The 22,307-nt window shown below is 43.5% G+C and overlaps 9 protein-coding genes across 11 annotated transcripts; 3 read left to right on the top strand and 6 right to left on the bottom strand.

Moving 5' to 3' along the window:
- Positions 1 to 37: 37 nt before the first annotated feature.
- LOC119766390 lies at positions 38 to 433 on the bottom strand. The gene has a single exon (XM_038250901.1). The coding sequence runs from the start codon at positions 431 to 433 to the stop codon at positions 38 to 40; it is 396 nt and encodes a 131-aa protein (XP_038106829.1).
- On the bottom strand, positions 305 to 1,888 carry LOC6043908 (tRNA pseudouridine synthase-like 1). Of its 2 annotated transcripts, none has more exons than XM_038252149.1 (5): positions 1,708 to 1,888; positions 1,524 to 1,652; positions 1,084 to 1,425; positions 755 to 1,010; positions 305 to 686 (listed from the first exon to the last, which is right to left on the bottom strand). In XM_038252149.1, exons 1-5 carry the CDS (start codon positions 1,752 to 1,754, stop codon positions 450 to 452), a joined length of 1,011 nt encoding a protein of 336 aa, XP_038108077.1. In that variant the 5' UTR covers positions 1,755 to 1,888; the 3' UTR covers positions 305 to 449. The 2 variants fall into 2 exon arrangements, with proteins under 2 accessions (XP_038108077.1, XP_038108078.1); XM_038252150.1 differs by having other exon boundaries at positions 1,084 to 1,395.
- Positions 1,889 to 1,945: 57 nt separating this feature from the next.
- LOC6043909 (PHD finger-like domain-containing protein 5A) lies at positions 1,946 to 2,595 on the top strand. Its single transcript, XM_001861457.2, has 3 exons — positions 1,946 to 2,087; positions 2,144 to 2,334; positions 2,391 to 2,595. The coding sequence occupies exons 1-3, from the start codon at positions 2,036 to 2,038 to the stop codon at positions 2,478 to 2,480; spliced, it is 333 nt and encodes a 110-aa protein (XP_001861492.1). The 5' UTR covers positions 1,946 to 2,035; the 3' UTR covers positions 2,481 to 2,595.
- A 109-nt stretch (positions 2,596 to 2,704) lies between these two features.
- On the top strand, positions 2,705 to 9,306 carry LOC119766725. 2 transcript variants are annotated; one of them, XM_038252151.1, is made up of 4 exons: positions 2,706 to 2,980; positions 3,068 to 3,132; positions 8,794 to 9,016; positions 9,089 to 9,306. In XM_038252151.1, the coding sequence occupies exons 1-4, from the start codon at positions 2,921 to 2,923 to the stop codon at positions 9,248 to 9,250; spliced, it is 510 nt and encodes a 169-aa protein (XP_038108079.1). In that variant the 5' UTR covers positions 2,706 to 2,920; the 3' UTR covers positions 9,251 to 9,306. The 2 variants fall into 2 exon arrangements, with proteins under 2 accessions (XP_038108080.1, XP_038108079.1); XM_038252152.1 differs by lacking the exon at positions 3,068 to 3,132 and having other exon boundaries at positions 2,705 to 2,896.
- LOC6043910 (leukotriene A-4 hydrolase) lies at positions 9,240 to 13,061 on the bottom strand. The gene is made up of 6 exons (XM_001861458.2): positions 12,909 to 13,061; positions 11,382 to 11,440; positions 11,186 to 11,301; positions 10,805 to 11,131; positions 10,594 to 10,745; positions 9,240 to 10,535 (listed from the first exon to the last, which is right to left on the bottom strand). The coding sequence occupies exons 2-6, from the start codon at positions 11,422 to 11,424 to the stop codon at positions 9,323 to 9,325; spliced, it is 1,851 nt and encodes a 616-aa protein (XP_001861493.2). The 5' UTR covers positions 11,425 to 11,440; positions 12,909 to 13,061; the 3' UTR covers positions 9,240 to 9,322.
- Positions 13,062 to 13,211: 150 nt separating this feature from the next.
- Positions 13,212 to 14,125, top strand: LOC6043911 (39S ribosomal protein L13, mitochondrial). The gene is made up of 3 exons (XM_001861459.2): positions 13,212 to 13,390; positions 13,466 to 13,589; positions 13,653 to 14,125. Exons 1-3 carry the CDS (start codon positions 13,367 to 13,369, stop codon positions 14,039 to 14,041), a joined length of 537 nt encoding a protein of 178 aa, XP_001861494.2. The 5' UTR covers positions 13,212 to 13,366; the 3' UTR covers positions 14,042 to 14,125.
- LOC6043912 (selenoprotein H) lies at positions 14,086 to 14,950 on the bottom strand. The gene is made up of 2 exons (XM_038257245.1): positions 14,741 to 14,950; positions 14,086 to 14,677 (listed from the first exon to the last, which is right to left on the bottom strand). Exons 1-2 carry the CDS (start codon positions 14,780 to 14,782, stop codon positions 14,306 to 14,308), a joined length of 414 nt encoding a protein of 137 aa, XP_038113173.1. The 5' UTR covers positions 14,783 to 14,950; the 3' UTR covers positions 14,086 to 14,305.
- Positions 14,951 to 16,657: 1,707 nt separating this feature from the next.
- Positions 16,658 to 18,416, bottom strand: LOC6043913. Its single transcript, XM_001861461.2, has 3 exons — positions 17,508 to 18,416; positions 17,292 to 17,449; positions 16,658 to 16,905 (listed from the first exon to the last, which is right to left on the bottom strand). Exons 1-3 carry the CDS (start codon positions 17,960 to 17,962, stop codon positions 16,859 to 16,861), a joined length of 660 nt encoding a protein of 219 aa, XP_001861496.2. The 5' UTR covers positions 17,963 to 18,416; the 3' UTR covers positions 16,658 to 16,858.
- Positions 18,417 to 18,867: 451 nt separating this feature from the next.
- On the bottom strand, positions 18,868 to 21,724 carry LOC6043914 (X-ray repair cross-complementing protein 5). The gene is made up of 4 exons (XM_001861462.2): positions 21,710 to 21,724; positions 21,394 to 21,510; positions 20,114 to 21,233; positions 18,868 to 20,052 (listed from the first exon to the last, which is right to left on the bottom strand). Exons 1-4 carry the CDS (start codon positions 21,722 to 21,724, stop codon positions 19,139 to 19,141), a joined length of 2,166 nt encoding a protein of 721 aa, XP_001861497.2. The 3' UTR covers positions 18,868 to 19,138.
- Positions 21,725 to 22,307: the final 583 nt, after the last annotated feature.

Here is a 22,307-nt window from a genome sequence, read left to right as displayed (position 1 = left end):
CCGAGGGCCTGCAGGAAGGAGTAATCGTGGTGCTTCATTAGATAACCGATGACGACCGACGTTGACCGGGAAACGCCTGCGTTACAGTGAACAAGAACGCGTCCCCGTCCCGGCGACATCCCTCGATAAATTCACTCGATTGCTTGATGACCACGGCAAGGTCCGTCTCCGGCAAGTCCAAACACTCGATAAATTTACACCGAACCTGGGGACAACCTTCGAACGGAGGAGTCTCTATTCCAACGCTCAAGACGTGACTAATCTCGTACTTTTCAAAAACCTCCCTTCGAACGCAATCCTGCGAGCCCAAGTACAGAAACTGGCTCAGAATGCACGCCGGCACCTGGTCGGGACTGTTGTCTATGATGAAGCCCAGTCGCTTGGGTATGTCCCGTTCGATTTCCCCCCGAAACACCTTCCTGCTGCCGTCCATGTACGTCACCGTGGTTTCAGTTGGCTGCAACGAGTGGCGACTCTTCTGCAGCTGCTCGAGGAAGCTCATCGTGACGGAACTCAAAATCCGCCGGGTCGTGCTCGACCTGACAGAGGAACAACGCGTACGCGGGCGCTACAACGGCCTGATCACACCACGAGCTCTTTGCTGGGACGGTTAGCATCTGCTGGACGTCGCGCTCGGTGATTCGTGCCTCGGCCGCGGCAATCCAAGCTCCTACCATGCGACGGACCTGCGTGAGGGAAGAAAAGGATCTTTGTTGACTTTTCATCAAGATTAACTCTCAAAACGGGTGATGACCTGATTGTACAGAAACGAGCGCGCCTTAATCCGAATGTCCCAATACTCGTAGTACCTGTCCGCGAGTTCCCTACTGAACGCCGACGCCATCGAGCTGCCCCGCTCCACCGTGATCCGCTCGATCCTGCGCAGCGTGTACGTCGGCATCTGCTGCCACTGGTTCCCCCGGGCGATCGCCATGAACGTGCGAAAGTCGTGATAACCCTCGCAAAGGGCCGCCGCCCGCTTCAGTCGGTCCGGGTCGAAGTTTTTGTTGCTACAAACAGAACGGGTAGCGTGTCGTCATTTTCGTTCCCCCTCAAAACTAACCCAAATCCAAGAATAATTACGCGATAAAGTAGCACCGGTCGTGCTCGTCGATCGGAATGAACCTCGTGAACGGGTGGATCTGCTCGGGGTCGTCGCAGAACTCGGGCCGTAGCACGCCCACCCGGTACAGGTAGGTGCGCGATTTGGCGCATAGTCTCGCGTGGAAGGACAACGGGACGTGCCGGGTTCGCAGGACCCGGATGGGGATCTTTTGCGAGCCGAAGGTTCGGTTAAGCCCTTGCGTCACCTTGTCCGGTTCGTAGGGCTTGCCGTTGTGCCGTTCGAGGTCCACGTGGACCGCATTGTTGAGGGCGTGCACGCCGGCGTCGGTGCTGAGTTGTTGTGAGTATTTTTGTATGAAACTTATTCTTGATTTTTAATTTGAATTTAGTTTTACTTATGTTACAACACGTGTTACCACCTTGAAGAAATCATGTAACAAAAAAAATAGGATACTCACCGACTGGACAGCTTGATCTTGAACTCGTTCACCGGCCGGAACTTTTTCAGGGCAATCTCGAGCGCTCCTTCCACCGACTGCGGATCCTCCAGCCGTCCGTTATCTCTGATGAGATTTTTCTGAATTCCTCTGAAGAAACGAGAGAGCCTGAATCGTTATCTTGATCCTCGCGCGAATGTCTTACCTAAAGTGAGTTCCAACGTAGGACAAATTTATTAGATAACGATTCATTAGCGAGTTCGGATTTGAAACCAGGAAGCACACGAAATCACGCGTCGTCGTCAGTCGTGCGTGCACGAATTTCGTGAATTTGTTTTTATTTACCTCTTTAGGAATTACCACAGATAACGGTGGGTGGTAGGTACAGATAATTTGCTTGCCTGCCAAATTGAATGCCTAAAAATATGTAACGCACCATAACGTCACCCTTCAAAGAAGTGTCACTTTTCAAAGCGCTTTTCGTCTCATTTCTGTTTACAAACGCACCGGAATCGTCGACAAGCAGCGCAGCAATGGCCAAGCATCATCCCGATTTAATTTTCTGCCGGAAGCAACCTGGCGTCGGTAAGTGTGGAACATTTCCCTGTTCTAAACAATGATAACGTTTCGATTTTTCGCAGCCATTGGTCGCCTGTGCGAAAAGTGCGACGGAAAGTGTGTAATCTGCGATTCGTACGTGCGTCCTTGTACGCTGGTCCGAATCTGCGACGAGTGCAACTACGGTTCGTACCAGGGTCGATGCGTCATCTGCGGTGGCCCCGGAGTATCGGACGCGTACTACTGCAAGGAATGCACCATTCAGGAGAAGGATGTAAGATAGATCACTCTTTTCGACAGGTAGATTCTCAACTTTTCCCTTGCTTTCAGAGAGATGGATGTCCAAAGATCGTCAACCTGGGTAGCTCGAAAACGGATCTGTTCTACGAGAGGAAAAAGTACGGCTTCAAGCAGCGATAAACCAACGACATCTTACTTACTTTTAAGACTAGCTTTGTGTTCGCTATAACAACAATACCTTAACTTTCTCACTGTATCACGAGACTATCAAAAATATAAAATTCTGCAAACTAAACATTCTTTGTTCTACGATATTATACACAAACCCGTTCAATAGCGGTCCTCGGGCTCCAAGTAAACACTCACCCACCTCACGCTTTCTTCTTATCGCCACACTTTCAAGACGAGAGTACGATACGCGCCCCAAGAATCGGTAGCGCGTTATCGCGACAAGAGATCACAATAACTGGGAAGGTAATTAAAAAGTGATTCTTCGATGCGCGAATACTCGTGCTTGTGAAACTATCCGGCTAGTACTTGGTCACCGTTGGGCGCGATATGGTGCGGCGTCGTCACTGTTTCAAAACTAGCGTATCGTAAGTTAATCCCTCTTTGCAAACATGGTCAGTGGTGTAGGGTTTATTATATCGCCGGCGGGGATCTTGAAGATTATATCACTGGTGAGTTGTTGAAGAATCGGTGGCATTCTAGGAAGGCATTGAGTGAAGTGTTTTCTGCTTTTTTTTTTTTGAATTGCAAAAATCTAGCTGTGCATGATCATAGGAGGATTGATATTCGTTACACTCGGAGATTGCAAAGAATCACAGTTTTGGTAAGTAATTTAAAGCTTTTAGACCATCATAATTGTGATAATAGCACCTAGTTTTTGCAGAAAGTTGCTGGTTTTCACACAATTGCTAGAAGATTCGTACATTTCTGGAGTAACATTTCAAAGGGGCAGTACGACATTGCTCTTAAGACAATTCATTTGATGTGTTTAAATGGGAAGAAATGCCGTCATTCATATGTTGCCCTAGATTTATCAAACGAGGCTCTATCGAGTAAACTCAACAAACCAAAAAACTGCTGAAAAGTTGAACTTTTCGGCGCCCAAATAAGTTCTAAAATAAACTTTCTTGAACGACAAAACAGCCTACTTTTCTGTACCAAAAATAACAGAATCGAATAGTAGGGGAGTTTGGGGTAATATGGACAGTGGGGGTAATTTGGACACCCCTTTAAAAATCACGTTTTCTTTGGATATAAAGTGAAAACAGCAATTTTAGTGATAAGGCTAGTACTAGTAATGGCCTAGAAGTATGGACAAACCAAAAAAGTTGGAATAGGTTAAGTAGTTTTGGTATAGGGGAAGGTGGGGCAAGACGACCATATGGGGCAAGAGGAACAATCGCTCCTACGGCCGTAATTTGTACAATTTTGATTATTTCCAGTATGAGGAATTGTTGCTAGCAATGCAATTAGCTGATTCTACTACCACATAACCGCCAAAATGACGTAAGCGCCACGGGGCATAAGATTTAATGAAGTTTTTCGTAACCTTTGTTTTCTTATAATATTTGGAAAGTACAAAATAAGGCTTAGGGTTCGTTTTAAGGCTCATTTTATCAAAATGCTATTTTTCCTAGATCAGTAGTGTCCCTACAAATGACATGCACCTATTACAAAGTATGATTTAACTTTTGGTTATTTTTGTTGAGAGCTTTTAAAAAATCTTGTTCAGGTGGGGCAAGTGTACCATATGGATTTTTAGTATGGAAAAAATTACGAATTGCTGCAACAACATATTTTATTGGGAAATAAATACATGAAAGAACTTAAAAACTGATAAACAATCGTTAAAAAAAATTGTACATACAAAGTATAGTGATATTATGAAAATTTACTATTTATCATCGAAGTAGTATTTTTTTCGTAAAAACGATAAATTTTTTAGTAAAATATTATTATTTAATCTAAAAATGGAAGAAACCATTCAAATACATTCTAATCTGATGTATCTAAGTGATAACAGTTCAATTGTTAGCAAATTACCATATTTTTTCATGCATTGTTCCTCTTGCCCCAACGGGTTGCTCGTCTTGCCCCACTAGTTGAGTAGAACGTACGGAAAATCAAAAATTTTAAAATCAATTTTTCACATTAAAAAACAGGATTTTTTAAAAACTTGTTTAAACAAAGTCTTAGTCAAGACCTAGAATAAGATGATTATAATAAAATCCGACAGATTTTTTTACTTTTTAATGGGTTCTAACGAGCATTTCCTTAGCTTGTTACACTTGCCCCACTTTCCCCTAATATGTAAAAGTTTCCAAAGGCAGGTTGGCACTGGCTTAAGTTCTAATATTTGAGGATTGGGAAATAAGGTTTTGCAGGGGTTATATGGCAAAAAAGTGGACAATTCTTGTTTAAGGGGGTTGCTTGGACGATGCCTGAGATATGTACGTATAAAAATTGTGCATTTTATCAATTTTTATCATCAAAAATTGCAATTTATGATAGAATATGCTATGGGGGTAATTTGGACATGGCTTGTGGGGTAATTTGGACATACCTGAAAGTCTACCTGTCAGGCAACAAAAAATAACTTTCATGGTTGGATGAGTTTTTTAAGGGATTTAGCTAAATTTAGAGGGATTTTATATGTCAAAACAATCGAAAAGGAATATGAGCAATGAGAACTTTCACAAAACCCCTATTTTTTAATTAAGATAAAATTATTCCAATATTCGAATTGATGAAAATCTGATTACTGTACATTTGGCGTTCAACAAGACTCTAATGTTGATTGCTTTTAATTAATTTCTTTAACATTTCTAATTTCTCTGCTGATTTACAATAATATTTAAATTTGAAGGGCTACAGAATGTAAAAATTTAAAAAATTGATATTTCCAGGCTAATAAATTCTATATAAAGATTGATTTATATAAACAAAAAAGATACCTTAATCACTAAAAACTATACTTGTGCCTAATCCAGAATCAATGTTTAAATCATTTCAGTATTAATAATTAAATTATGTATACTACACTGAACGATTTGTTATCTTCCTATTGAATTATAGTTCTATCACAAAATCATTATTTAAACCTTTGATAAAATATTGTGAGCAAAACAATACTTCAAAATATAAAGCAATTACAAAACCAGGTTGAAATGTTAAGCTTATTCCTCATCATGTGTCCAAATTACCCCACAAAAGGTGTTCATATTACCCCACAAGGTATGTCCATATTACCCTACAAGGCATGTCCAAATTACCCCACAAGGCATGTCCAAATTACCTCATAGGGGTGTTCATATTACCCCCACACAAAAATGTGGGGGTAATTTGGACACCTTTTAATTTTTGCGATAAAAATGGGGTTTTCATCAAAATTTATCGAAATAATGACATTTTTCCATCAAATATGGTCTCTATTATCCTCTGGTGTCATCCACATTCGTTTAAAATATCCATACAGCCCGTGACAGAGCAATTTCCTTAGGGTGTCCAAATTACCCCACACTCCCCTAAGCATTTTCAAAACAAATGCTGAAAAGTTCTACTTTGCAGCACTGAAAAGGATGCTGAAAAGTTGAACTTTTCGCCATTTCTATGGAAAAGTTATACTTTTTAACATTTTTTTGATTTAAACGATTCAATGACTCAATGCAAAGAATTAAAATGGACTTGTAAAAATTATTTAAAAAAAAATAAACTAAAAACGAGAAAATTCTTGAAAACCATAATTCTTGGCGGTCTCTATGTCAAGATTTATACTCAAACCTAAACGTTCGAATAATTGAATGTGAAAACTGCTCTTAATTTTATGAAATTGCGTTTATTTCTGCCAAAATTCTGATATTTGGAGAACATACTTTGCAAATTCTTTTCTACATTCTGATTGCTTTCAGTTTTTAAAAATAATTTATTTACCCATTGTTCGTGTTACAAACTAACATAATCTGCTCATAATGTTCAAATGTTCACTCTCTTATTAGATTAAATCGATAAAGTCGATACATGTTAAAGTTTAATCGGGCAAGAGGATTTGTTTTTTATTTTTTCAAAATATTGCAGGTTATTTTCTATATTTTGGTTAAATTTTCCAAGTTAAGCAATCTGAAATGCTCAAATTTATATCGGGTAATACTTTAATTTAAGAACAGGTACAACATTGCGTCTTGTCAAACATGTAGAAATTTTGAAGTTATCGCAGTTTTAGTGAAAAAGTTGATTTTATCACTTTTTTGAGCGCGGATTTTATTTTCAAAAAATCATATCTCAGAATCCTGTTATTGAACTTTTTCTCATTTTCCTTGTGTTATGTAATATTGTCCGAGGAATCCGATAAAAATATTTGCAGACATAGGCTCTTTGGTTCAGACGCCGTCAAAACGGCATTTTAAAGTTTGATACGAGCTTTTCATAGGTTAGGATGAATTTTTGAAACTTCTTTCTTTTTTTTTTTTTGTTTAGGCCAACTTATCACCTTTTATTTGCGTCTAAGACATCTAAAATCGGTTGAAATGGCGGGGAGTTATGATTTTTTGAAAAAAAAAAGTGTTTTTTTAAACAAAAATCGACGAAAACGGCAATTTTTCGGACCACTCGAAGACGGCATAGGTCACCCTAATTGCACAATAAAATTGCTAATTGCCTAACAAAAAATATGGATTTAATTATTTCGGCCAGGGAACCTCCAGAAAATTTTTGATCCCGATCCGAGCACTTTTGTTTTATTATTTCATGCTGCTTTCGTGGGGAATTGCTGCATATAAAAATAGACAGAAGTTTTTAAATCATTCCATCTTTTAACGGTTCTTTCAAAAGACCGGAGTTTCAAAAAGAACCGCGGCTCTTTTTTGTAAGCCATAGAGGTTTCTACGTGCGCATGTATTGCGTGTACGTACACAAAAAAGATTGAGGTTAAATTTTGTCCGGCCAGCAAAATCAGATCGTGCGCTAGTGTGCGTACGCGAAACGTCATAAAGCTCTATAGAGCTTTATGACGTTTCGCGTACGCACGCTAGCGCACCATTTGGTTTTGCTGCCTGACAAAATTTAACCTCACTTTATTGTCGTGTACGTACACGCAATACATACGCACTAGGGTGTTTCATCCAAACAAAATAGTTCTCAGAATCAGGCAAACCGAGGTTCCCCTAGTAGAGGATACCCATAGGGACTCTCATGCCAAATATCAGCCCATTTGGTTGAGAATTGGCCTGTCCCCAGCGGTTCAAAGTTTACATGTAAATTACTATGGGATTTTTATGCTTTTCGTTCAATCGTTCCTACAGGTCTGGGGACAAAATGGATTCACTCGGAATAAAGATAGGTGTGTAGGGGATGGTCCAAGGAACAAATTCCAGAAGGAATTAGGGTTGTCCATTCTGTCCCCAAGGTGCGCATTGGATCGACGTCCGGTGTCTCCAGAATCAACGATTCACCCTTCAAATGTACGCATTGTCCTTAGTATGCTATGACGGCTAGCTGAAAATTACGACGCCCCATGTCAGACGGTGAACAGTGAACACGTGGGGAAGCATCGATTGCATTATTATTACAAAATCATCATGTTACGTTATTTGGAATAGTTAAAATTGTTACAGGAACATCAAAAATTATAATTTTATTGGTTTAAAGTATGTTTCTGAATCAATACATGAGTGGATGCTCTGCCACGTGTTCACCGTCTGACATGGGGCGTCGTTAGGAAAATTCAAAAATTTAAAAATAATCTATGAACGTAATATTAAATAAACCATAAAGATAAAAATCAGAGATCTAGGGCTTAAAAACAAATTATAAAACATACGTACTCGATTATTTAAAGTTCTCATCATAATTCCTCTTTCTCTACGAAACTGTATTTTTTTAATTTGGAATTCTACTATTCTAGAATTTCACAATTAATTATTTAAAGAATTTTAGATTTTATTCCTCGGAAATTTCAAATTTGTGTTTTTTTTTATTTTAGTATTTTTGATTATTTCTTTTTTTTTTGATTTTTGACGTTTTTGAACCTTTAAATTTTGTGTCCCGATTTGCCCCACTTCCCGTTGACCTAGAGTGTTCATATTTTGGCCAGATGCTATTTTTATATGTACAAACAATCCCTGCAAATTTCAGGCAGATTGGTGAGGTCGATGCGAGATGGGTATGCTTTGCTCGTGGACTCGCTCTTAATTCTTTCACTCAAAAATCTCACCGTCACATGCGCTCACACCAATTGTGGTTTAATCACACCCCAAGTTCTAAGTTTTGATTTTTAACAAGTTCAGTACTTTCGAGAACCCTTGAAAATAGGCAAAAATTTACTTAGGAGCTCTCCCCATTCAAGCCTACGAAAGCCTAGATCTGAGTAGAAATCTTGCTATAGAGACCGCCAAGAACTGTGTTGATTGAAGAGCGAAAGTTTTTGGTTTACATAAAAGATTTTAAAAGTAAGAATTTAACGCAACCTGTTTCCTTCCCTTCCTTCCAGGGCCATCGCCTACGTCACCACGACGACCTCGAGTGCCGCGCTCGCGTTCCTTTCGTACGCTCTGTACGCGCTCGACCTGATTAAATCGACAACCGCCCTCAAAGTGCAGCACATCGCCGAGATAACGGTGGCGTACGTAATATTCCTGCTGCTCATGATAGTCTCCATCGTGATGATGACCCAGTGCACGGGCAAGAAGGTCCCCATTGACCACATTCCGGAGGTGAGTTTCGCTTCAATGTTGGCGTTTTATTTTTCAGGGCAGTGATATCTGATCTTGTTACCAAATTTGCAGCCCCTTACGATATCCGGCGCGATACTGTTGGCGATCGGTGGGACGCTTCTGTTTCTGGACTGGCGCTCGAAGGAGCGCGTCGACGACATCCAGATGAACATTCCGCGGTCACCGGGACAGCGCACCAATCCGCACCTCTCGCGAAAGTCGATTCTCGTTTAAAGCGTGTACGATTTTATATTCTCAGAGAAGAAATAACAGCGTGGTACAAAAAAAAACAAATCAACTTTTCACTCACTTGCACGCGGCGTCGATGCCCAAGTCCTTGGACACGGTGTAGGCACACACGGACATCATCTCGTCCTTAACTTTGTTGTAGTTCTCCACCGCGATGGGTTTGGCTTCGGGCCAGCAGGCGAGCTCCTTGTAGATTGGACGGACAAACTTCATGCGGAAGTTGCTGTTCAGGAAGGCCAGGATTTCGTCCATCTTGTCCAACATGCGGGCTCGGATGTAAAGGCGCACGAAGCGGAACCGGATTTCGGCGTTCTTGGTGGCGTGAATGTGGTACGTTTGATCCAGCAGGGCGATCTTCTCCGGGGTGAGGTCCTTGATCTGCTTTTTCTCCAGGAGTTGGGCCAGGAATTCGATGATTTGAATGGAAGTCAGCGATTCGGATAGAGTTGGGGACGACTTGATGGTGTCGAGGTCGTTGTCAGCCCACAGGCTGGCGTGTTTCTGGCAAGAATCTAGCAACGAGCGGTCATAGGTGGGGATTACCGGTGGCAAGCCCTCGCCGAACAGCCAGAGATCCCAGTCGATGCGCTCGAGAAAGACTTCGTTCTTCGGATCCTGGCGGAACCAATCGTACAGCTCCTTCTTGAAGTCGTTCGTCAGCACCGACTGGAACTTGAACTTGTTGAGGTAGGCACGGAAAAATGGTTCAAACTTTTCCGGTCCTCCGAGCAAATCCTCCAGATAGCGCAGGAATGTCGATCCCTTGATGTAGGGAACCGTTGAAAATGCATCGTCCGGGCTGCACTCGGACAGGTCCACCACAAGCTTGGTAAGCTCCGGCGTCGAGGCAAGTTGGGTCTTGATGCAATCGGTCAGCTCGCTGAGACCGTGCAGTGCGTGGAAGTCCCGCGAGGCGTTCCCCGAAAGTCGACCAACGATCTTACCCTCGACAAACACGGTGAAGCCTTCGTTGAGCCAAAAGTGTTCAAAGTTCCGATTCGTAACCAAGTTCCCCGTCCAGCTGTGGGCAATTTCATGTGCTACGACCGTCGCCAGCGATTTGTCTCCGGCCAGCAGGGTGGGCGTGACGAACGTCAGGCAGGGATTCTCCATTCCGCCGAAGGGGAAGCTTGGTGGCATCACCAGCAGATCGTACCGACCCCAGACGTACGGACCGCAAATCTCCTCCGCCTTGGCGAGGAAGTCCGCCGTTTGGGAAAATTCCTCCGCAGACTCGTCGATTTGCTCCTGCTCGGCCCAAACGCTTGAACTGTAAAAACAAATTAAAATTATTAAACTATTCTTGATGATCATTCGAACTCACTTACATCGGTCCAATTTTTCTCTCGACAAGCGCTCCAACAACGATGGCCAGCAAATAGCTGGGGATCGGAGTCTTCTGCTCAAAGTAGGAAACACCAGCTTCGGATCGTTTCCTAACGGCACTCATCAGTCCGGTCACGCCGACAGGGTGGCGCAGCTAAAACAAAGTCAGAACTTAGAATAACCAGGCACCAAACCAACAACATTGAAACTAACCGTTGCATTGTACGTAAACTTGACCGCCGGCGTGTCCTGACACGGAACGATCGACCTCGCGTGAATCGCCTGGCACTGGCTAAACAGGTACGGGTGCTGCTTTCCACAGGTCTGGGCCGCCGTCAGCCACTGCAGGGCGCTCGCCTTCGGGTCCGTTTCGTACTCAATCACCACGACAAACTCGCCGGACGTCTTCGTCGGCAGATAGACGGTCAGCTTGGAACCGATGTTGTCCACGTGGCCACCGACGTCCCAGTTGAGCGGAATCTCTCCCGCAGAGCCCTTGATGGCCATCGACGCGATGCTGAGCTCGCTGGCGTCCAGGAACTGAAAAATTGTACCATTAGAAATATCGACGCAATTGAAAGTGAACATCCTTACAATTTCCTCAACATCATCCTTCAGCGTCTTGAAGTACAGCGTGGCCGACCCCGAAATTGTACTTTTCTCGAAGTTGACCGTCCAGTCCAGGTCCACGTGACGGATGATGAGCTCGTCTGTGGAATGCGTAACAAACAACCAAGTTAGTAACCGATTAACGTAAAGGAGCTATTTCAGCAGGCTTGTAAACACTTACGGGCGTTCGAGTACGAACTGGGATCAATTGGGCTTAGACGCATCGTGGTGCAGCTTCTCCTACAGAGAGTAAAAAGATACTTGTGTTAACTAATCGCAGGAGGATGGCGAACTGAATGAATGGTTGGGGTGGACGGTTACAACCGCATACTTTCGTTAACCGCGGAGCAGATAACGAGCGCGTATCAAACAATTAAAGGGGCGATATTGGCCCGGGGCTCCCCTATCATTGAGTGATTGAGTTTTAATCTGTTTGTCTTATCACTGTGTGCAGTGAGAGAATTATTTGTATGAAAAAATATCTTAGACTCTACGAGTAGAACAAAAAAAAAAACTGGAATAAATAAATTGAAGAGTGAAAAATCAAAGTAACATTTTTATGAGGAAACGCTTCCGTTTCGTAAGCGGTAGATCAGCGTTCAAATCCCGGCTCGGACCAACACAACTGGTGCGGTACTGTACATAGAAATTGCAAAAAAATTAAAATATTTTTATTCCAGCCCAAACATGCTAAATATGATTATCAGTGCAGAAAAATGCGTTTAGGATGATTTTTAGTTGATTTGACTTCTATTTTCATTAAAATTTAGAAGTTTAGAAAAGAAACCTAAGAGTCTGAAGGCTTGAACCTCTTTTTACTTCAAGGACTTTTTCACTCATTGATTCGCCTTTTGCATTGCGAGTTCAAAAACAAAATTCTCGTCTTACGGATGAGGTTGACTGGTACTAACCCTACACCACCGACTCCGACAAAAACACCCAAAAAAGTTTGGTTTATTGGACCATACAAAAAACCCCAGATATTTTTAAGGTCAGATTTTGCATATTTGTGGTTTTAGAAACGTTTTGTTGCTCAAATTTTATGAAAAAATAAAAATAAAACACAAAAAAAATGTTTAAGAATATTTGATATTTGAAAAATGTTAAATCGAAATTCGGATTATCAAGTCTGGACCAAGGTCTGGACTGTAATTATTACTGATATGTACACATCGGATTCGTTAATTCAAATATCGCTCTTCGAATGTCCGATTGTTTTAGACTTTTTCAAACCAAAAAATGCGCCATGGGTTTCCTATGAACATAGAAGCAGTTAAAAAAGTAAGCGAAGATTGAAACCAAACTGATGCAGACATGTTAACCCCGATTGTTCGACAATTTCCGAGCATGAAGTTTCAAGCTTTTTTCCCCAGATTCGTTAATTCGAACGCAGGTCCATTCGAATCAGCAAATTTGCTCTGTAGTCTTTTCATCCTAGAGGTTCCAAAATTATGGTTTTCAAGGAGACTCACAAGTTTACTTATTAACTTTATTTTTATTTTTGCCGTCCAGAGTCCAGGGACATGTCATAAACTTTGAAAAATATTTTGACTGCATAGCCAAATAAAAAAAAAAAATGGGGATAATTATACCCCACATCACGGTAACTGCAATTAAGTCGGCAGCAAGTGATGCAAAATTGGTTAAAAATTTGCGACCCAAAATGATGTCATTAAATCGATAGTTAGGAGTTTTTTTCAACACATACCACAAATTCAAATTCTAATCAACACTTTCAAGCACTTAATGGAACAAAAAGCAAGTTAATTACTGCTAAAAATGCACAAAACTGGGAAGATGACTCCGCCGATTCACATCCAACCTCGAAGCCACTCACGAAAACAATGACTGAGCTGAAGCAAGTCAAACAAGTGTGCCGGTTTGCTCCCACCCCACCCAACACCCAACCCCCTCGCACGATATGACAATCGTTTCAAACCGTTTCAAATCTTCGTGCTTATGAAATAAACGACCAAGTAGACAGCGAGACCAAAACATCAAAAGCAAATTTTGACAGCAGCTGCTGTCAACAACAAAAACACGCGACCGGTCGCGAGAATCGACTTCTTGTTTTGATTTTCACGATCGATCCGGATTCGATTGTAGCAATTTTCGCCGTTCTTTTACTTAAAAATTGTAATAAGCGGAAATCTGTAACTTTGAAGGATGTCCGTAACTCAACGTGTTCAGGTAAGATTACTGCGACACAATCCAACGCCAATAAACTTTACATGGATGTAATTACATAAACATTCCCACTTCCAGCAATGGGCCACCTTTGCGCGGGCATGGCACATCTACGACTGTGCCTGGCAGAATCCGTTCGAGTCGGCCTCGCTGATCCGGAAGCACCTGATGGGGCTGCACAAGCCGATCTACCACCCGATGAGTAAGTTGAGTTCAATCTTCAGCCGGAATAGGGACGTATCCTAAATCGCATTCCTCCCCGCAGATGACTGCGGAGACCACGTGGTGGTCATCAACACTGCCGAGATTGCCCTGCCTGGTGACGAGTGGAAGAAGCGCGCCTATTTTCACCACACGGGTTATGCCGGTGGAGCTAGCTGGACGTTGGCCTGGGAGCTGCACGAGAAGGATCCCACCATGATCATGAAGAAAGCCGTCTACCGGTCAATGCACGGTAACCTTCAACGGCGCTACACAATGCAGCGGTTGCACCTCTTCAAGGACGACAATGTCCCGAAGGAAATCCTGGAAAATGTATCGAACCAGATCCGCCAACCAAGGCGCGTCCCGCAACGGTTAGACCAACTGGACCCGGAGCTGGTCAAGAACTTCCCCAAGATCATGGACTATCCCAAGGACTACGTGCTGCGGTAAGCAGGTCAGTGCGTTCTCTGTTTGTGCAAATGAAACTAGCTGCATATTAGAACATGGAACATCCTGAGTTTATTAGAACACAAATCGGTTAGACAGTCCAGTTGAATTCAGCTCCGAAACTCCCTTCACCACTGAGGTAGTCTGCAAACTTCCGACTTCAAGGTCCCTCGCGGGTTTGCCTCGATATCTTCATACAGCAAAGATTCAACAGCCCTTCGCAGCCCAATTCAACCTACACACTATCTCAAAACAAACAAATCACTCCTACTTCAACGCCTTCAACACATCCGCCAAGATGGCCTCAGCCTCGGGGAACTTGTCCTTCCGCGGCGGACCCTTTGGCAGTCCGGACCAGACGAGCACCTTCTCCGACTCGCCCGCCTTGGCCACGGATATCTCGAAAGCCCCACGGCGGGACTTTCCGTTCTCGTTCAGCACCAGGTTGAACGACTGTTCCGGCGCAAGGGCACCCAGTTCCGAGTGGATCTGGGCCGCCTTGCGCTTGAACACGGATCATGACTTGCAGTGTTCGATGAAGATGGTTGCCCCTGCTTCCTCCGTGGCAGCCACTGGTTCCGGTTGTTCCTCCTTCGGAGGGGGGCTGGCTTTCTTGGCGACCTTTTTGGCCGGGGCAGCCTGCGAGAATTAATTTCAGTTAAAATTCAGTAAACTTTTCAGAATTTGTTGTTAGAATCTTACCTCCGAGGTCTTTGCAGCAGCACGTTTACGGCGTGGTGCCATGGCACGTTTTTTTGTTAATTACGTCTTAAATTTGAATCCGAACGCGATTATTTGCGACGCACTTATCAGATCGAGAGCAGATTAACGAATGTTTCGAAATTTCCAGGCAACATCGGTCTAATTATGCTCAAATTTGGCGGGATGCTGGGGTGTTCGCAATAATCGGGCCATTTTACTTCAAGGACATCTTTTTGAAGAGACATTCTGACACACAAACACACACGTGTGATTTTGTAAGTTGGCGTAGAACTACGTTTGACTGACAAATATTTATCCGCAAATGACAAGAATAAATATCAAGATTTTTTTTGTAAAGATCCTATAAACATATGAAACACAATAAACGCAACCCCCGGTGGTTGGTCACTTTTTCGTTTGACACTTTTTTAGGTTGTACCCCGTTGGTTGATCCAATTTAAACTAAAAAGTGACGAACAGTCACTTTTCACACGGCGCTCACGTACACTATCAAAACAAACAAACACAGATTGAGTCTAGTGTATGCAGTTGGCAAGAAATTTCTGTTAAATTAACTATACACCGCAGTAAATCCAATTTAGAAGAAGTGAATTAAACTGGAAAATCCTCGGTCCAGACTAGATTTCCGAAGGCTTAATTATCAAAAGGTTTGACATAAATTGCAATAGGCTGAAATTGAGCATATCTCTAAGTCACCTTCATATTATTTAGTGAGAACATGTTACCAGTTTTTTTTTTTCGAAGCAGGCCAAGCCGAGGAACAACCCTGGAAGGAGCATTACTGACTACGTCTGTAGTCTAGTCTGTAGTACTGTTCGATCATTCTTGATTAGGATAGTAAAGCTCTGTTTCCTTGCGAGTGTCCTATTTGCTTACCTCCACGTTGGCTTGGTTTCGTCATCATGATGACCGATGTGAACCAGCTGGTGGCTTGTGGAAACGGCTCGTAAACCTTTGACCAGCGATGATCAGAGTGAATACGTCTAAAAGAAAGGGACGCACCTGTTGGAAAGGGAAGTAATTTGTGATTGTAGACGGTATTTGCTCTACAGCATTGCCCTGGCGTTCTCGATTTCGAGATTCCTACTCACCTAGTGTCCGAAGGTTTGATTGTTGAGGCAATTGCAAACCTCTTTTTACACCTAAGCTTCGGGAGCGTTCTTTTATTACGTAACGCGAAAAATCGGACTTTTAGACCCCCTCCCCCCCCCCCCCCTCGTAACAAAATTTCCATACAAATTTTAAAAAATTTGTATGGAGCGTAACACGGCCTCCGACCCCCTCCCCCTACTGCGTTACGTAATAAAAGAACGCTCCCTTCCATCCATCCCGGGATTCGAACTGACGACCTTTGGATTGTTAGTCCAACTCCCAGCGACTCCACCGAGACAGGACCCAGGGAGACGACTCCTACACCTGGACTGAGCTTACGACCTAACCTTTTTTTTAGGTTAGTCCGGGGCCAACATTTACTTCCCTGTCCGACGGAAGGCGTGATCATACAAACTCGTCTCAAAATTTGCCACCGGGACCTTCTGGGATCAAACCCAGGCCGACTACACCACGGTCCCGGCAACTTACATCAAACCCAAAACAATCAATGTACTGCCCCCGGAACGAGTTAAAATAACCGGTAAAGGTGTAAATGCCTGGCACGAACACTTAAAGTGTGTTCTAGCGTGTTGCTCGAACTGACTCAGAGCAAGGGTTTGATGTAGGTGTAAGGGCACTGCGTGATCATCTGGAAACTGGTGCATAAGATTGGTCAGGTTTTTCGAAACATTTACTCAGGATAATGTTTATTCAAGACATACACTCACATCTTAAACACATTTAATCGCTTTAATGTCTTAAAAATGTTTTGCGGATACATTTTGAAGAAACTTAAAAACATTTTTTTTGTAACCAAGCTGTAAATATTTATTGCTTTTATCATTAAATCTCACTCCATGAAGTGGAAGGAACATCTGACCATATGGATTGATTTATTTGTCTATTTGTAAAAGTATATAAAAATATTCTAACACCTTTTTACAATTGTACATTTGATAAAATATACAAGTTCATTTACTGATGATGAAGCGATTCCAGGGATGCTCAGTGTATCGTCATCTGGGACAGTCCTCCAGGTGTTAGCAGTCCGCCTAAAGCAAGCAAAAGATAACCATTTAATTTAAATTTAAACAAAAATCTAAGCAAAACATTGCGCCAGGTGTGGGTTTTCGCTATCTCGAGTGCAGTTCCAATTGAACTCCGGCGACTTTCCCAGGTGTGCTGCTATCTCTGCTATCGTGCGCAAATCTTGTTTGATTGCGGATTTGCCCAGACAGCGAGCGGCAGCAGGACAATAGCGCGCGATCTTGTCGTGCTGTCACATGCAAAAGCCATACACATTGATTTCCAGCAAGATAGATAACAGAAAATCCGCCTTGACACGGATGAGTCACGCGATATCGATCTGTTCTAACCAGTTGGCATTACTGCTGCCGAGGTAAGTACGATATCCGGTTATGGTGAAACTTTTACTCACCTTGCAGTGGGTTGCCGTTGTCGGAGATGATGGCCACGTAAGCCGACAGGCCACCGATGACTAATAATAGGAAGCATATAACCAGTAAAAGAACCTTTTCCCGGCTGGTGTAATGTCGGCACTTGCAGGACCAGGTCCAATACTGTTCACGAACGACGCTGCAATTGTTCAGTGTAAATTATTTGAACACGTTTTGACATTTGAATCTGTACTCACGGTGGCGGTTGCGTTTGTTTGGGATATGCTTGGATAGTGGAGTTTGGCGTTCCGCCATCAGTCGTGTAAGCGTGATTCGCGTATCCTCCTTGGACGGGAGCTGGATGGTGATAACCGCCGAACTGACCGTGGTCTATAACGTAGACTGGTCGCGATGGGCTAGGGTTCTGGAGTTGCACAACCAGTTGATGAGCTGGAACATTTGACCGATTGTGTTCGGACCACTTTTCCGACGCAACAGGGCTTTGGTAGGGAGTGGCGTACGTGGATGTTACCTCCTTTTCTGAAACTTCCGAAAAATGCGAGTACGTTGGAGAGTTTTGTACATCGCGGACTTTCCTGGCCGGACGCTCTGGTGGATCATCTTGCGGCTCGGGAACCCGTGCTTCTTCGGAACTGGCTGCTGGTTGATTTACTGTGAGGTTTAACGAAAGTCGTTCCCGCAGGTATTGCATCACGCGAGCTGGATATAGAGTTTCTGAGCGTTATTTGTTCAACGTGGAACACACTGCGGAATTTGACCGTTCAGCAGACACTTTGGGATTATCCACATTCTTCGAGATAAGATTATATTATATTTCGCACATCACGTTCAGGAGGTAATGAAATTAATTAGTCGGCACACTGATCTTTGTAATCCAGTCTAAAAACTCCCACAAATAACTTGAAAATTAAATAAAATCACTTTTTTGGACATTTAGCCAATTCCACAAAGCATTATTCTTTTCTTCTTTTCAATCGACCTGCGCCAATTTTTTCCCACTGAACTGATTGAAAGTGCCGCTTCAACTGGCTTCCTGAAGCGTCGTCCTATCACCAGCCGTACAGGACTACAAACCGTTTGCTATCACCTGTTATCTCTCTGCGCTGGTCTTGTTTTATTGTGTGTGATTTTTTTTGTGTTCTTCGCTCTAGCAAATTCGAAACGCGTCTTGTTTTTGGGCAAATGTTGTATCAGTAGAACAGAAAAAAATGAAGTCGCGTGACGTTATTTTTGTGCGCATCGGAGATACGCTTCGAGCAAGTCACGTACGTGCTGGAGCGCGCTTGGAAAGAGAGTTTTGTTGATAGTGGTTATTATCAGTTCGACAAATTCAATTATTAATTTCCTGCTATAAAGATTCTAGAGCCGATTAGGCTTGCCATATGTGGTTTACTGTGTGTTATCAAATAGAATTATGTTTTAACACTGCTGCAGTGTAAGCTGCGAACCTTTAATTAGATCAATCTGTCTAATTTTGTCACAAGTTATTCGCTTGTCATCGCTTGATTCTAGTTTTAATTAGATTTTAGTGTTTGCTTCAATATCATCAGGAAAAATAAACGCATATATTAGCGATATCATGCAAAATAAAATAATTTTTTACTTTAAGAAGTCTTTATTTCAATAAGCTGAATACATCCGAAAGCTTTCAACTCTGTGCTTTGAATACTGATAACAAAAAGTGGAAACAAGCGTACAACGCGCTGAATTCCATTTAACTCATGTGCATTATCTCTTAAAATACACACCATTCAAACTGCAAAAAGTAAACAGCCGTTGTTGGTAGCAGAGTGCTTCTTTTCAGTGAATCGAAACGATACCCATCAACAGCTAGTAGAACAGACCAACCCCTTTTTATCGCTGTCGGTTACATGTTGGCAAACAGGTCGTCCGCATCCACGTAATCGGCGTTATCTTCCGCAGCCCCGACCTTACTCGTGACGCCAACGTCGTAAAACTCCTCCACCTCGTTCGCCGTTATCGTGCTCATTTCGCTTTCCTCCGCACCGATGAGGCCGAACCGTTCCTGCACGACAACTCGCTGCCAAAACTCCTGCTTATTGCGCGACAGCAGGCTCTTCTTGAACTCGCCGATCCACTCGTTGAACCGGTACGGACCGAGCAGCTTCGCTTCCTCGCGGAATATCATGATGGCCATGGCGACTTTTTCGTACTGCGTGGTCATGGACTTGAACACCAAGTCAGAGATGACGTTCTGTATTTGGGTGCAGACGGTGGCGAACTTTTCACCGCGCTTCAGCAGTAGGGCAAAGTCTTCCGCGGGGGTAACGGTGCCCACCTCAACCACGGTCCTGTGATCGTCCAGCTCTTCGTCGGCGGAGCCATCGTTCGGTTGTGAGCTACTGCCCGCCGCATCGCCATCCGGTTGAACGTTGATCTTGGCCGTTTTTTGAAGCCACTTGAGCCGAGCGTTCACCTTTAATTCCTTTAGCGGGAACAAGTTCTTGATGTCCTCTAGGGCTTCCTTGGATCGCTCTCGTATCTTGGATGGGACGTCAACCAGCTGTCGCAGCTCTTCGTCCATCGCCGGAAGTGGTGCTTTCGGGTGGATTGCACGGTGGGCCACCGTACGGTACATGTGCTGATGGATTGGATTGAGGGTTTTGTGGAGGGCGAACGCCTCCTTCGAACCCGTTTCGTCGTCCAGACCGTCCATCAGGTCCATGGCATCGATCAACTTATCAACGGCTTCGTACTGCGCGTCGGTTGGCTTGTGTCTGTTGGACAACAAAGGTGGGAACTTTAGCAGGGCCACTTCCTCTGAATAAAAAAATAGTTATATATTTTAAACCGAAAAAAACACAACTTCCAACCATCTCACCTTGAAAAACCAGCTCCAACATCGTCAGGCAGGGAAACCGTCTGCGGAATGTGGGAAAAAGTGCTTGAATCTTTGGCTTGGTATCCCGTCGGTATACTTTGGTAGCGATCATCACCACATCCAACTCGAGCATGGCCTTGATCAACGCAGTTAGCTTCGCTTCGGACGCAGCACAATCCTTCTTGGCCACGACCACGTGCGTGCCGGTGCCGCACAGATATTCCTCGAGTATGTTACCAGCCGCCGTGAATCCCAAACAGGAAAGACACTGCTCGCCGGATTTGTAATCAAAGTCCATCTGGCTGTCGTACGGAACTACGGTACTACCGTACATGTAGCCCTTGATGAGGTTTTCGAAGTCGGGCTCGTACAGCTTGTCGTTTTTGAAGTGGTCCGTTTTCAACTTGACGACCGCGTTCGGATCGACACATTCAGTCTTGAACGAGCTCAGCCCTTTCTCTTCAGATATCAGTACATACGTTGAAGTGCTGATTTGCAGCTTGGACCCGATAGTCAGCATACAGTTCCACGGCATTGATCGAGTTACCTTTCGCTCGAAGTGGACCAGCAGCAGTTCCGCCGAGTCAATGTTGCAGAGAGCGCCGTTCGACTTGAACACGATATCCGCCAGTAATTTCTCATTTTTACGTTGTTCCTTACTTCTATTTCCGCGCTGGCTAAATATTCCAAGCGCGTCGAACCCTACACCATCCTCCTCCTGCTCGTCCGTCCACTGGTGTTCGACATTGTCGTTGATTATGTTCAGCTCGCAGGGCATGTTGGTAAGTTTATCAACAAACGAATCAAGCTCACCGGCTTCCAGTTCAACCACGCCGGAAAGCTTCGATATCAGAATGATCTTGAGGGTGGCGAATTTCTTGGCCTGAGCGCCAACCTTCAAAAAGTTTGTCGCCACCAGCAGGGCGTCGAACCAGTTGGCGTTCACTTTTGACGGTTGGATGCGGCTCTCCAAAATCCGTAGCATCTTCCAGTTTGAAGGTCCCAGCTCGAACGCCTCGGCAATGTGCTCGTACCCGCCGCATTCGACATTCAGCTGGTTGCTCGTATCATCCGTACCCATCAGCACCAACCCTACTTCGTCGTGTGGCTTGCTGAAAATCTGGAAAAAAAATGGGAGGAATCATAGCTTTAAAAAGGTTTTGGGTATATGTTTTTTTTAAATTGTAAAATTGTTTTAAATTGTTGATTTTCTGGCAGGTATCCAAATAAATATGTAGTAGTTAACAAACCTAAAATATTGACTAAATAGTGCTACAAACCTTCCGTTGGACGATTTTTGTAACACATCCTTTGGCCCTTTCGAAGAACGTCAGATCATTCTTGCCACTTTTGACCAAGGTGTCCTTTCCAACGTCCAAAATCAGCATACAGGCTTCCTGAAAAAAAAAAAAAAACAAAAGTAATAGATTTCTTTTTTTTACGTTTTAGTAGTATTTTTTCGAGAAAATTCAAAATCAACTGATTAATTTTGAAGTAGTCCTACGTCATGGTTCAATGACGTCTCCAAGAAAATCCCGCCGATTTTTGTGTGTTCTTGTTTGAATTTGAAACATTACAAATTTAAGTTGTTCTCACCTTTGTACGCGCCATATTTTTAATGTAAATCAATCAAATTATGAGGTGTTTTTATAATTCACGAATATCGAAATGATTCGTTCCAGATTCACGACTTAACACGAATGAGTTCGCCAAAGCTGTCTTGTTTTGATTTTATTAAAAACCGCTCTACACACTAAACTGGTTCTGCACGAACATTGCCTAAATTTTCTTTCTAAAATGACCAAGTCAAAGTCTAACTCCCTTTTGGGTGAGCGTGAGCGCGCGCGTGTCAAAATCAAAACAAACCCAACTCGAGTGGACCGTTTGTCGTGATTCGATTCCGTAAGTGATGTCCGCGAAGCTAGTGACCAACTGGCGGTTCCCCAGCGGATCGTTCTACCCATGCTCGCTGTACAGTGTGGGAAACGAGGACAAAACCGTGTTTATCGTTCCGGGCGATCGCGATGTCTACACGCTGGTGGTGAAGAACCTAACGGAAAATATCCGTTCCTGCGGCAGTCCGCACAATGTGACCAACATTAAGCTGGCGGACGCGAGCTTGGTGCAGATCGTTGCGCTTGTGGATCATACCGTGGGTCTGAAGGAAAGTGGCGAGTTGGTGGTGTTTCCATCG

Source organism: Culex quinquefasciatus, chromosome 2 (genome assembly GCF_015732765.1).
Source record: "Culex quinquefasciatus strain JHB chromosome 2, VPISU_Cqui_1.0_pri_paternal, whole genome shotgun sequence".
Lineage (NCBI taxonomy): Eukaryota > Metazoa > Arthropoda > Insecta > Diptera > Culicidae > Culex > Culex quinquefasciatus.
Note: the sequence above shows the minus strand (reverse complement) of the source record. Positions and strands in the feature narration are given on the sequence as shown.